We start from the raw sequence: 12530 nt of genomic DNA, 5'->3' as shown, positions 1-12530 counted from the left end.
CGTTAGGTTCTTATATTTGGACGTGACCTGAACGTCTAATTAAAAAAGTGTGACAGCTGGATTTGATCCGCGGCCTCTGAAACTGCGAAGCGCAAGAGAAACCACAACAGACAGGACACACAATATGACAGCTTATTCCTAGGTTATTCAAATATATATGCGGCTATATGAGACGTAATGTGATGAGATTAAAACAGCGCTACCTCGTACAAATTTACCTTGAACGCAAAGTGTAAGAACATGTGGAAGTATACGACATTGAGCCAACCAACATCCACATCGAGCGCTCGCCGTCATGATAAGTGATATAGGCGCTGGGAATGAGGTTGTTAGCGAACGTGTTGTAGTAATTCACATAAAATTATTGAGGAGGAATTTACGAATACACAAATTAATAAAAAACAATTTATGAAATTATTTTCTTGATTGCAGTATAACGTCACATGTAGGCGTTAGTGTTGCATGTTGTTCCTTATGTTTCTGTTCCGCATAATGTTTTTGTATGCTCTGAATGCATGTTGGTGATTTTTATATCGTTTTGTAGCGAGTTCTCAATTGATGTTGCTGAACGTCTTTAGCTAACAGTTTGTAGAACGATGAGAGAGTATACAGGTAACTAAGCTCTATATTACTTTTCGTATCTGCCAAATATTTTTAGCTATAAGGTTTCTGCTAATGGGGAACTTTATGAATTGGGTTATTTTGCTTCCAAAGTCAAATTTACGGGTCAAGGCGCGGAAAAAGGATTTTGTTGAGAGAAAAAAGAGGTATTTTCGCTAAGAAGACAATATTTTTGTCATACGACATATTTTATTAGCAGTTTTTGTTACATATATTTAACGCCCTGAATATGCTGGCGTCATGGTAACTTCATCCCCTCTTCTACCCACGGTCGAGTGGCTACAAACAATACACACTAGAAACAAAATAATTTTTATACTGAGATACCGGGATACTGAAAGGATTTTTTAATGTCATAACAGAAAGTCTCTTGATAACAGCGCTCAAACAAAACAAGAATAGTACAAGCCAATCTATTCCTCATAACTCCGATAGTTGGTCGATACCAAAAATCAGAACATGTAAAGAGGCTCTCGGAACGAAGTTGGATGGCACAAGCACCTAGAAACAAATCCGTGTTTCGAATCAAATATTCCGAGTAAGTCAAGCATGTGACCTTGTAAAATACAGACCAAAGTTTGTCAAAAATGTTATGTGAATACAAGTGAAATATTAAAAGAGCCAGCTTGTATTATCATTACATGTTTTAATTGTGTAAATATAGGTATTTCTTGCAACAAATTTATATGTAAGGTTGCATTAAAACCTTTTTAATTTTCTGAAATGTAGATCTGAACTTTAAAGATACCTGTTGGTCTTTCTGCGAAAAACAGAAATCTAGCAACAACAAAAGGCCGCAAACTGCTGTCGTGTTTTTGTATATGTTAAAAAAAGGAAATTAACAATGAACATGTAGTAAACTAAGTCATAATTACAAAACCATTACAGTAATACCATGGAAAGTGATCCTCCTGTGCCCGTTGAAAGTAAGTTTTTTTAAAAAATATTAGCTGCATAGCTAGCTAAGCTATAGCTAGCTAGCTACACAACGTAAGTCAGTGCATGCTGACCTTGAGTCTCACGATTTTTTTAAAAAAAAGAAGAAGTCTATTGAGTAAAAAGAAACTCGAGGTTTCCAGAGGTATCTTCTCCACCCCCATAGATATTGTCATTTCCTATCAAATTGTTCTAATTACTTGTTGTTGCTAGCTGTGGTACAATTCCGGCACCCAAAAGTAAATTCCATGCACAACTTATTGAGGGTTTAACTTTATTTCTGATTTGAGGTGTCTGTCAATGTAAAATGATTGGCCTTGTAGTCACTGTCTATGTTGATGGTGCTGGCAACTTCTGCTTCAAAAGCATTCAAAGGTATAGGTAACGTGAAGCAGCAGAAACATGTTGCATGTAAACTAAAGTGTTTTTATCAGCAACTCTCCTTTTTTGGTGACCTGGTTAAAAGGCCAACAGGTTTTTTAAAAGAGTTGACATTCCCAAAATGGCCATGCCAATATTTGAGTTAAAGAGTCTTTGGCCAAAATGACTGAGGCTGCCGTACATTTTTGTTCTTAAGTGAATCAGAAATTTGTGGGACAACAGAAGGGAGCTTGTATAGTCTTCATCTACGTGGTTAGATGTATATAATAGTCGATTGCTTTGTCACTAGTTTCTTGACCACTGCTAGCATGTGTCTGAGCAACTCATATAAAAAAATTTATCATTTCCAAAAATTTTAATATTTGTGTAAAAATTTACATTTTGTTGACTTGATAAACATTTGAAACATTTATTGCATTTTTTTCTTCAACCAACACAAAATCATTTTTCCTTGCCAAGGTTTTTCTTAGAAAAGAATTCACTTAACAAAAGACATGATCTAACATAGTTTGCAGAATATTCTGACTTTATGCCTTACCTGGTTTATTCTAACAAAAAGGGAGGCCCTAGGGATGTAGTTAAGTGTTTATTTCATCATATGAACTTACTAAAACCTTGTCTATTGTCAGTGAACTAACCAGACAATAGACATGTTTTATTTATTTCATTTCTTCTCTTTCCCTACCTGATTGCACAAATTTTGGTTGGTAACATAATAAATAATGAATAAAATTTTCCTGCATGTGTTTTTGAATAGGTCTAGGACAGGAAACTGTGAAGTAATTTTTCTTTGGCTTATCTTGTTTAAGGTCAATTCTTCTGATGGGGTAAACCAGGTAGGAACAAAAAAATATATAAACTGCAACAGATTTTATCGTAAGCACTGTAAAATTTACTGTAACAGAAATTTTACTGTATCTATTTTATTAACTTGGACTATAGGCAAGCTTTTTCCTTAAGAGAAATAAGTAACCAACCCATAATAAAGTGCTTGTGTCCTGATTGAATTCACAGGGTTGACGACTCACCAAAAAACCCAAATATACAAGGCTAATGTCAGGTTAAATTTTTAATAAAATTGGAGTTTTTTTGTCTGACACCTTTCAAAACAAAAACAGAGCTTTCAATTTCCTTGACAATGTCACAAAAAATACAACTTTCAAAGTGTTGCAGAATAGTTTGACTTACAAATTGCATCAAATAAAGCTTTGACAACCATACATTTTTTTGCAAAATGTGTCTAATAGATTGGAACATTATGACAAAATTCATACTAGTGAAAAAAGTTCCTTCACAAAACATGAAGGCCTCTTAAGTTTTTTTTTTAATTACCCAATTACTCAGGATCTACAACTTAATTTCCGATATTTTTTTGGGTAAGCTTGTTACGGCCATATATGTTTACCTACCAAATTTGATTGTAAATTGACATCGGGATCCCAAGTTATGGGGTTGTCGGCAAAAAATTAAGAGGGCTGAGGCGAGCAAACATCATCATCATCATTCTCGGCTTAACGTCCGTTTTCCATGCTAGCATGGGTTGGACGGGGTATATTAATGACCCTCTTCCAATCTGATCTAGACTGTGTTAGATCTAAACTCAACTTCCTCTCTATCAAGTCTGTCCTTATGACCTCCTGCCAAGTCTTTCTCGGTCTGCCTCTGGGCTTTGCCCCAGGAACTATCAAGTCTCTACACTTTCTTATCCAATTATCCTCCTCCATTCTTTCCAAGTGCCCCAGCCAATTCAATCTTCTTATCTGGATAACATCTTTAATTCTACGGAGACTTAGCCTGCTTGTTAGCTCAACTGAACTCTTTCTGTCTCTCAGACTGGCATTACACATCCACCTAACCATTCTCATATCATTCCTTTTTAAACGGTCAAGATCTTCCTGCTTCACTGCCCATGTCTCACTACCGTACAACATAACACTTCTTACACAGGCCTCATACAACCTACCTTTTACCTCAATTGACAGGACTCTGCTAGTCAATAAAGGAAGTAACTCTCTAAACTTTTTCCAAGCAGAACCTATCCTGCAAGTAACACTTCTTCCAACACCCCCTTCACTGCCCAACATATCACCTAAGTAACAGAAGTTCTCAACTATCTCTAAGGAGCCACTGTTGTACATCATTAAAACTGGAAATACTTCATTCTCTATAATCTCACCTTTGCAACGCTTGCATACAAACTGTATGCCAGCTCTTAACCTTCCACTAATACTACTGCACTTCTTATGTACCCAATGCTTGCAAGTCTGACAAAAAATTACTACCAACCCCTTTCCTGCAAACTCCACAAGGCCACTTTCCAACTACAAGGTCACACTTGGCTGCAATGCTTCTTATCATGACTTTAGACATTGCTGTGTTTACCTTCAGCCCTTTCTCTTCTAGTCCTTTCTTCCACTTCTCAAACTTTTCAACTAATTCTTCCATCGACTCTGCTATGAGAACCAAATCATCTGCATACAATAACTCCCATGGACAACCTGTTCTGAACTCCATCGACAGCGCTTCTAAGACTAGAATAAACAATAAAGGACTAAGTACAGAACCCTGATGTACACCAACATTTACACTAAATTCATCACTAAGTGAATCGTTAATCCTGACACGACTTCTAGCATTGCTGTACATAGACTGAACCATCGTAACTAGCCACTCATCCACACCTAATTTTCTCATAGCCCATTAAATAACTTTACGTTGCACTCTATCAAAAGCTTTCTCTAAATCTACAAAGGCAAAATAGAGATTCTTTCTCTTTCCTAAATACTTTTCCTGAAGCTGTCTGAGTAAAAATATTGCATCTGTAGTGCCACGCCCTGGAACAAAACCAAATTGCATCTTATCTATATCAATTCTTTCTCTAAGTAACTTATCAATCACTCTTTCAATAACTTTCATTACTTGATCAACCAACTTCAAACCTCTATAGTTACCCCTTTCTAATGCATCACCCTTGCCTTTGAAACAATTCACTATTACACTCGACTGCCACTCACTCGGAATAGCACCATCCTTTATAATCTGGTTAGCAAGACTTGTAATAAGCTCAACTCCAATATATCCAGATGCTTTTACCATCTCTGCAACAATACCTGATACTCCTGCAGCCTTGCCAATCTTCAATTTCCTAATAGCCTCCACTACCCATTCTGTCTTGATCTGCATAGCTGGCCCTTCTACAACATCATCATCAGACAAATTATCCTCGTCCCAATCAAACTCAGTGTTAAGCAACCTATGATAATGATTCTTCCAAGCTACCCTTTTCTCCTCCTCTGTGCTAGCCAAAACACCTTCATCATTACGTATACACTTCTCACCTACAACATCTTGATTGGTCTTCTTTATTTGCTTTGCAATCTTGAATACCTCATTGCGCTGGTCTTCCCTTCTTAACACATCTGCAAATCTGTTTCTCTCTGCTTCTGATTTTGCCTTATACACTGCTGTACGAGCGCGACGCTTAGCTTCTAAGTAAATATTTTTACTACCACCTGACTTCCACTCTTTCCAAAGTTTCCTCTTTTCCTTTATACACTGGTCAACCTCATTATTCCACCACCAAGTGTCGTTTTGGCAAAAAAAATATTTTAATCAATTCACCTTTAAAATATGTATACATTGATAAAGTTTAAAAGACCATCCCTTAACAGGTCTAAAATTATTGATGACAGAAAATGTCAAAATTTGCTATTACTTAAATATGACATCAAAATTTATGCAACATAATTAAATCTGAATTCTTTAAATGTGAATATTTTGAGAACAAAAAGAGCTTTTTAAAAACCAACTTTAAACAACTTTTTAAGGTCTATAATATAAGTCCAACATCATTTAGTTCCCTTGAGTGTTTTTCTAGGTAGACTTAGTATTGAGTGTAAAAAAAAAACATCACCAGTTTTATCAAGTATAAAATATTGACGATGTTTTGACCGTATACAACCATTATCAAGTCGTTTACAAATACTATTTCGTAAGATTATTTAAACATTACGATCGTATGATACAATTATCGTACAACATATTAATCAGCAATTAGGAATAACGGAACATGCAATATTTCTATTTAGAGCGGGTTTATCCCTATGGAATAATAAACTCTCCTTCAGTTCTAGATCGTAATTATTCCTGACGGTGAAGAGTATCTAGAAATTCTCAAGACAAGGCCTAGACTGACAGTATAAAACATGTTGTGGATGTTTTCTTTTACAATCAATTATATCTATACACACCAATATCTGCAACATTAATTAAACTTAGTATTTTCTTTAATTAAATGATTTTTTATTGTAAATTCAATTTTAGGTTTTATTTACTTCAAACTGTTATTGTATTGTCTTTGTAGAACCAGCTGGTTGCAAATGTAGTAAAAGACTAACTATTGGTATTGTTGCTTTGCTACTTCTGTTGATTGGCATAGCTGGGGTGACAGTCACATGTTTTGTCTTGGAACAAAAAGTATTACAGTACAGACATCATGTAAGATAATTTACTGATTTTCTTGCTTGTTGACAGGTCTTTCAAGTCAGATTTCTCCACCTTTCTCTATTTTGAGCCGCTCCTTTTTCCAAATTTAAACAGGCAAAGTCTTTTTTTATGCAATGTATCCATTTTTTCTTTTGACTACCTTTACTGTTTGTTCCAGGTATCTCGTATTCTATTCTTTTCCCACATATCGTCTCCCTTGCGTTCTAGGTGGCCAAACCATCTAAGCCTGTTGTAGCGAAGAGCATCATTGTTGTTTGTGATGCCCAGTGTATTTCTCAGCTAGCACATCGATTTTCCCCCACTTAGCTTGGAAGAGCATATCCATCTTACAAAATTTATTTAGAGGTTAGGGGTTGGGGCTGAAAATATGCATAAACTAACTCTCATTTATCTCTGAAATATTACGGAGATAACAGCTACTTATTATATATGTTTTGGAATTGCTATATTGCAGGAGCTTGTATTTGTTATTTTCTTTTTAAACTTGCCTGTATTATGTGTTTTAGTATGGTGTGATATTTGATGCTGGGTCATCTCATACAGATGTTACTGTCTACAGATGGCCGAGCCAATATAAAGATCATGGTACTGCGCACACTGAGCAGATTACATTTGAGAAATGTGCAGGTTTGTTTCTGTTTTGCATGAGTTTATTCAAACTAAAGATGATGTTGGTTGAACACTCACCACTTGTGTCAAGAGTTAAAATTATATGAAATAATGAAAAATCAAAACCACATACAAAATAATTATTTTAACTTTCAGCTAGCTAATAATTATATTAGGAAGGAAAGTGGCACATGGTCTTGTGGTTATGGTGTTCACTTCGTAATCACAAGGTCCGTGGTTCGGTCCACAGCACAGGCATGTTTAGCAAATGTCTTTACCACAGCTACGGGTCAACCCATGCAATGTGAGGGAAATTAGGTAGGCTAGTTGGTGTATACCTAATATATACATTCAGAACACTGGACCCACATTAATAAGTGTTTCCAACATTGAAGTGGCTTTATCCTGTATAAATATTCAGAATCATAATAATGAAATAATAAATATTTCAAAAATACGAAAAAAGACGATAAATGACTCATTGTGTAAATTTCTTCTTTGTAGATTCTGGAATATCTAGTTTTGAAAAAGATCCTGACAAGGCTGGTGACATGATTAGAAAATGCATTGAAAAGATTGTTTTAAAATCTATGCCTCATAAGGATGTTAAGAAAACAGGAATTTATGTTGGTGCAACAGCTGGCATGAGACTTCTATGGTAATGCGATTTTTTATTCACAATCCTGCATTCTTTGTTTGAGCAAATTATAATTGTTATATATCAATTTCATTTAAAAATAAAATAGTGCAAAAATTAAAAAAAAAGCAATAAAGAAATTAAAAATTGCTCGTTAGTAGCCCATGAAAAAAACTAGGTTCTCCAGTCCTTTTTATCTCTCAAGGTTAGTCATATATTTTTTTTGTGTCCGTCGCTGAACTATAAAATCGTGCAATGTCTGTTAATTTCGGTGGCGTATGTGTAAATCCAACAGGTTCTCCGGTCCTTTATTTACTGCATTTCACATCTCTTGATACTGTGGTTACCATTTTGCGTGTCAGTGGTATAAGGCTATGATAATATAGATAATGCATAAATGTCAAATAAATTTGTTATGGTCAAGTGCACGTTAAAAATGAATATACATAAAAAATGTACACAAATAACAACAGTTTTCTTTTTGCTGTGTCAGCATTCTACAGCAATTGCAATTACAAATTAATGTGTATGCGAATTAATTTTTTGCAAAATTCTACAAGTTTTTGTTAATTTCCGGAAAATTAGTTCCCACAAAAATTAATTCCCTTTATCACAGAAATTGCAAATGCCAAATTTTAATAGCATTTAAAAAGATTAAGATATATTGTTTGCCCCACTTTTGTAGTATATATTAATTTAGGAGCAATGCAATAGTCAGTGATTTCTTTTTTTTTTTTTTTAGTGAAAGAAGCCGTTCCACATGCGATAAAATTATGGAATCAATTCGGCATGCTTTAAATAGTTTCAAATTTCGTCAAACTAAGAATCGTGTCAGAGTACTTGATGGGAAAGAAGAAGCCTCGTTTGGTTGGATCACAGCAAATTTGTTAAATTCTTCTTTAAGTAATAAAGTGGTAAGTCTGAGTTTCGTATAACCTTTCGGAAATAGTAATATTACTATGTTACTTTTATGTTGAAACTTTTAATACCAGAAACCCTATTTTGAAGAAATTCTGTTTGCATAAAATATTTAAAAGATATTAAGATCATTTTTTTTTTTGTTTTTGTTATTTGCAGTAAGAAGTAAGTACATCACGTATTTAACACATTTGTTCTAATTTCGCACTTAAAATTTATCCGAAGTGTAACTAATTTTTGCAAGAGACTGTTCTCCATAAAACTTGCGTTTGTTTTTCGACAAAAATCCCTTCCTTCTTTTTTCTAATATCTTTTCCTATCTACGTATTAAGTATTTTATCAGTAGATCCTGAGAGAAATATAACCCCACTGACGTTGTTGCATTTTTTAGCCTGCAAAAAACAACACAAAACTGATTGGTGCATTAGACATGGGTGGAGCATCTATGGAAGTAGCTTTTGTTCCTGACAATGCATCATCCATACCAGAAAATTACACTTCAGATTTCATATTGTATGGAGTTAATTACACCTTGTATACACACAGTTATCTATGTTACGGTTTGAAAGAAGCACAAAGAAAAGTACTGGCAGATCTTGTAGAGGTAACTATGGGAGATTAGGGTTGTTTTTTGTAGAATTAGTTTTTGTTTTTTTGCCCCTTCCCGTGCATCGTGCAGGTATAAAATAATTTCAACGGGTAAAATTTAAAGTAAACAAACCTGAAATAACGTCATTACCTTAACATTCAATGAGCGCCTATATATGACCTGCTCCTGGATAAATGACTTCAACGAATCGTGGTTTTATAATAAGGTCTCCTTACATTTTTAAGTTATTGTCAATAAAAGTCAATTATAATGAAAAACTAATTACCCTTGGTATAGCTTCTTCACACTGCTTGCAGAGAACTGATTTCTTTTTGATGAATAGTAGTTTTACTTTTCCTCTTAATCTAACCAATTATATTATCATAGAGAAGCAACTATACAAAGAACATTTCCAACCCTTGTTGGTTAAATGGATACAACGAATCTGTCACTCCAGCCGCGTTATGGTTAGCACCATGCAGCATTAAACCAAAGTCTGTGATATTTCCCATGAGTAATAAAACAAAGTTCACCTTCATTGGTTCTGGGTCTCCTAAAGAGTGCACGGATGTTGTGCAGAGATTATTTAACAAAACAGACTGTCAATACTCGAATTGTACGTTTGATGGTGTGTACCAGCCACCTATTGAAGGCCATAACTTCATGGTAAGGCTTCAAACGTTTCCTCATTTAATTTCCCTTTCAAACTGATCTGAAATAAGTTTGTATTGTTCTGTGAAGTATCTTGCAATGTGTTAATATATGAAACCAGGATTTTTGAAAGAATTTTTATACAGTAGAGCTGACATGCATGCTGATTTGTGTCAACTTGTAAGTGATAGATGTGAAATCGGTCGTACTTGTAAACTCTTGTGTTTTTTTCTATGTTAGGCGTACAGTGGCTTTGGGCACATCGGAACCTTTTTGAACGTTTCTGAAGGAGAACCCATTTTGGATCTGAGAGATCGGGGTGAAGCTTTCTGTAGAAAGGGTTGGCAGGAGGTAAGAATAATATCATTTGTTGTCTAATTAGCAGTGCTTATATTATTCGTGCCACGGCCTTCCCAGATAATAGCATATTTTACAGACTAATTTCCTCTTATTACAATGGCTCGTGTTTACGAGTAATTTTCCGTAACTATTTAAATAATACACTGTGTTCTTCATATATTGATCTAGGGTTTTTTTGTAGGCTTAGCGCAGAGCCAAATTTTCAGTGAGATGAGAGAGATGTGTGTGGGGAGTTGCAAAAAACTCACCTACTCCAAGAAAATAGGTTTTTACGTCGATTTGGTTGTGTAGTGGATTTGTGTAGAATTTTGCGAACTGATATTTTCTGCAAAAAGAGCGTAGAATTTATTTTGCGAAAGGACAAACCTGAAAACACACAACCGTAGCAAATAATAATAATTTAGTTTATGCTTGGAAGAAAGTTTTATCTATATTATATTACCCATATACGTCTGTCCGTTTGTTTGTCTGTCTGTCTTTCTGTCACGCGAAATGGTAGCTGCACAAGTAGCGAGACGCACACGATGCGGTATAAAAAGGACGGCGAACCCGTGGATTTTTCCACGGGCTAACGACTAGTGTAATAAAGATAAGAAATAAAAGTTGCTAACACAAATTTAATCTGTATATTATGTTATTCACCAAATCTTTTTTTGTGTCCCTCACAGGTGGTGAACCAAACAGGAGGAAAGGTTGAGAAGAAGTTTCTTCGCAGTTACTGTTTCAATGCTTTGTATTCATACGAACTTCTAACAACTGGTTTGCATTTCAAACCTGATTCAGATCGTGTTCACATTGCAAGAAACGTAAGCATTCTTTTTTCTGGTAGTGTATTAAAATGAAATTTGTATATTGGCAGGGCTCTTGCTGAAATGGATTTTTGAGAATTTAAAGCATATGTCGAGCTGTTGGCATGTTTTGAATAACACTTCTCTCTGAGTACATTCTAAAATATTTTCATATTTAGATCAACGGTACAGAAGTGAGCTGGTCGTTAGGTTTCATGGTGAATGCAACGAACGCAATTCCTACCGAAGCTCCAACATATCGTTTAAGTGCACAAGAATTCATCAGCATTTTGACTGTTTGTAGTGTGATCACGCTTGTTGGGTTGGCTATGCTGACACTTTGCTTGCTAAAGAAAAGGCTGGAAAAAAATACGAAGTACAAATATAAACTGGTCAATTAAAAATGAGAAAGAAATATTTATAGCATTTTTTTAATGTTTTTAGACAAAAAAATAAAAAAATTTAAAGATAAGAGCCTTTCGCAGTGGTTCACTAGTTTTGTAAGCTATGGTAGGGTAACTATTCTTCATCATTCTTCTTTGAAGAATTTTACCCTATTTTTTTGCCGCCGATTTATTAAACGTTTTAGTTAGGTGGGTTAGTTTTCGCATGTATTAATTTTGCGCGAATTCAACTGTTTTTACGAAATCGAATCTGCTAAATTTGCTGTACTAAATTCGCGCGAAAAATCTGTTTTAGCAGATTGAATAACGATAAGTTGGTTTTATGTGATTTCTTCGTAAGAATGTAGAAAGTTAAGAAAATGGATTATTCAACATTTGGCCATCCGCAAAATATGTGAGAAATCTAAAACTGTTGCCCACGAAGTTTTATCTACTCAAAAATTAACCCGCCAAAGGTAAATTGTTTTTGTGTTAATTTTACAGTGAACTTCAGACATATCAAAGCCCCAAGTAAAAAAAAACCTCGTAAAATAAGAAAAAGGAGCAGCATTTAGTTCGTGAAATCGAGATGTATGTTATATCGAAGGCTCACTGTACAAAAGAATCTCACTCAAAACTTTTTGTAGAAAAATCATTTGCAGCTTTTGTGTCACTTTTGCTTGATTGAAAATAAAATGTAAAGGATCGTAGCTTTTTAGTTCTCTTACAAATGTTGTATATATAATTCTTAAATTAGCGATAAAATATTAAATAATGAATTAGCAAATATTTGCATATATTTAGATAATTTAGATTAGTGACGAAAAAAATTCTTTGGTTTTATTCGTAATTTCTTTGTGTGTAAGAGATCCTGGTCGCCAAAAAGTATAGACACATAAGAGGTTCAACTTCATCCTCACTGTGTAGCTTAGAGTGGAGGATAACATTTACGAGAATTGGAGTTTGATTTTGTTTGCTTAGGCGAACAATAGGGTGCCTTTTTAAATATCCTTTTCAGGCCAAGCACACGATAGTTTTATCTACGTTTTTTTTGAAACTTTGCTAATGAACCAAAATCCAGTGTTTATTCTTGCGAATTTACAGGAAAATGAGTTGAAGAAAAAGGTAATATCTGAAATACAAGAGGGCGA

At 34.7% G+C, this 12530-nt stretch overlaps 1 protein-coding gene across 1 annotated transcript; it reads left to right on the top strand.

Annotated features, from left to right (window-relative positions):
* The first annotated feature begins 1386 nt into the window (after positions 1–1386).
* On the top strand, positions 1387–12229 carry LOC130644643 (ectonucleoside triphosphate diphosphohydrolase 8-like). Its single transcript, XM_057450327.1, has 10 exons — positions 1387–1547; positions 6302–6435; positions 6951–7071; positions 7558–7711; positions 8433–8604; positions 9000–9212; positions 9585–9863; positions 10089–10199; positions 10877–11014; positions 11176–12229. The coding sequence occupies exons 1-10, from the start codon at positions 1517–1519 to the stop codon at positions 11395–11397; spliced, it is 1575 nt and encodes a 524-aa protein (XP_057306310.1). The 5' UTR covers positions 1387–1516; the 3' UTR covers positions 11398–12229.
* Positions 12230–12530: the final 301 nt, after the last annotated feature.

This window comes from Hydractinia symbiolongicarpus, chromosome 5, assembly GCF_029227915.1.
Source record: "Hydractinia symbiolongicarpus strain clone_291-10 chromosome 5, HSymV2.1, whole genome shotgun sequence".
NCBI classification, from domain to species: Eukaryota; Metazoa; Cnidaria; class Hydrozoa; order Anthoathecata; family Hydractiniidae; genus Hydractinia; species Hydractinia symbiolongicarpus.
The sequence above is the reverse complement of the archived record's forward strand: the minus strand, read 5'-3'. Positions and strand labels throughout refer to the sequence as shown.

What these genes read in the sequence shown, in the direction of transcription:
- LOC130644643 (XM_057450327.1), top strand. Translation starts at nt 1,517, where the DNA reads ATGGAAAGTGATCCTCCTGTGCCCGTTGAAA. An exon ending in TACTGGCAGATCTTGTAGAG is followed by an intron (nt 9,213 to 9,584) that starts GTAACTATGGGA and finishes ATATTATCATAG; the next exon opens with AGAAGCAACTATACAAAGAA. An exon ending in GTAGAAAGGGTTGGCAGGAG is followed by an intron (nt 10,200 to 10,876) that starts GTAAGAATAATA and finishes TGTCCCTCACAG; the next exon opens with GTGGTGAACCAAACAGGAGG.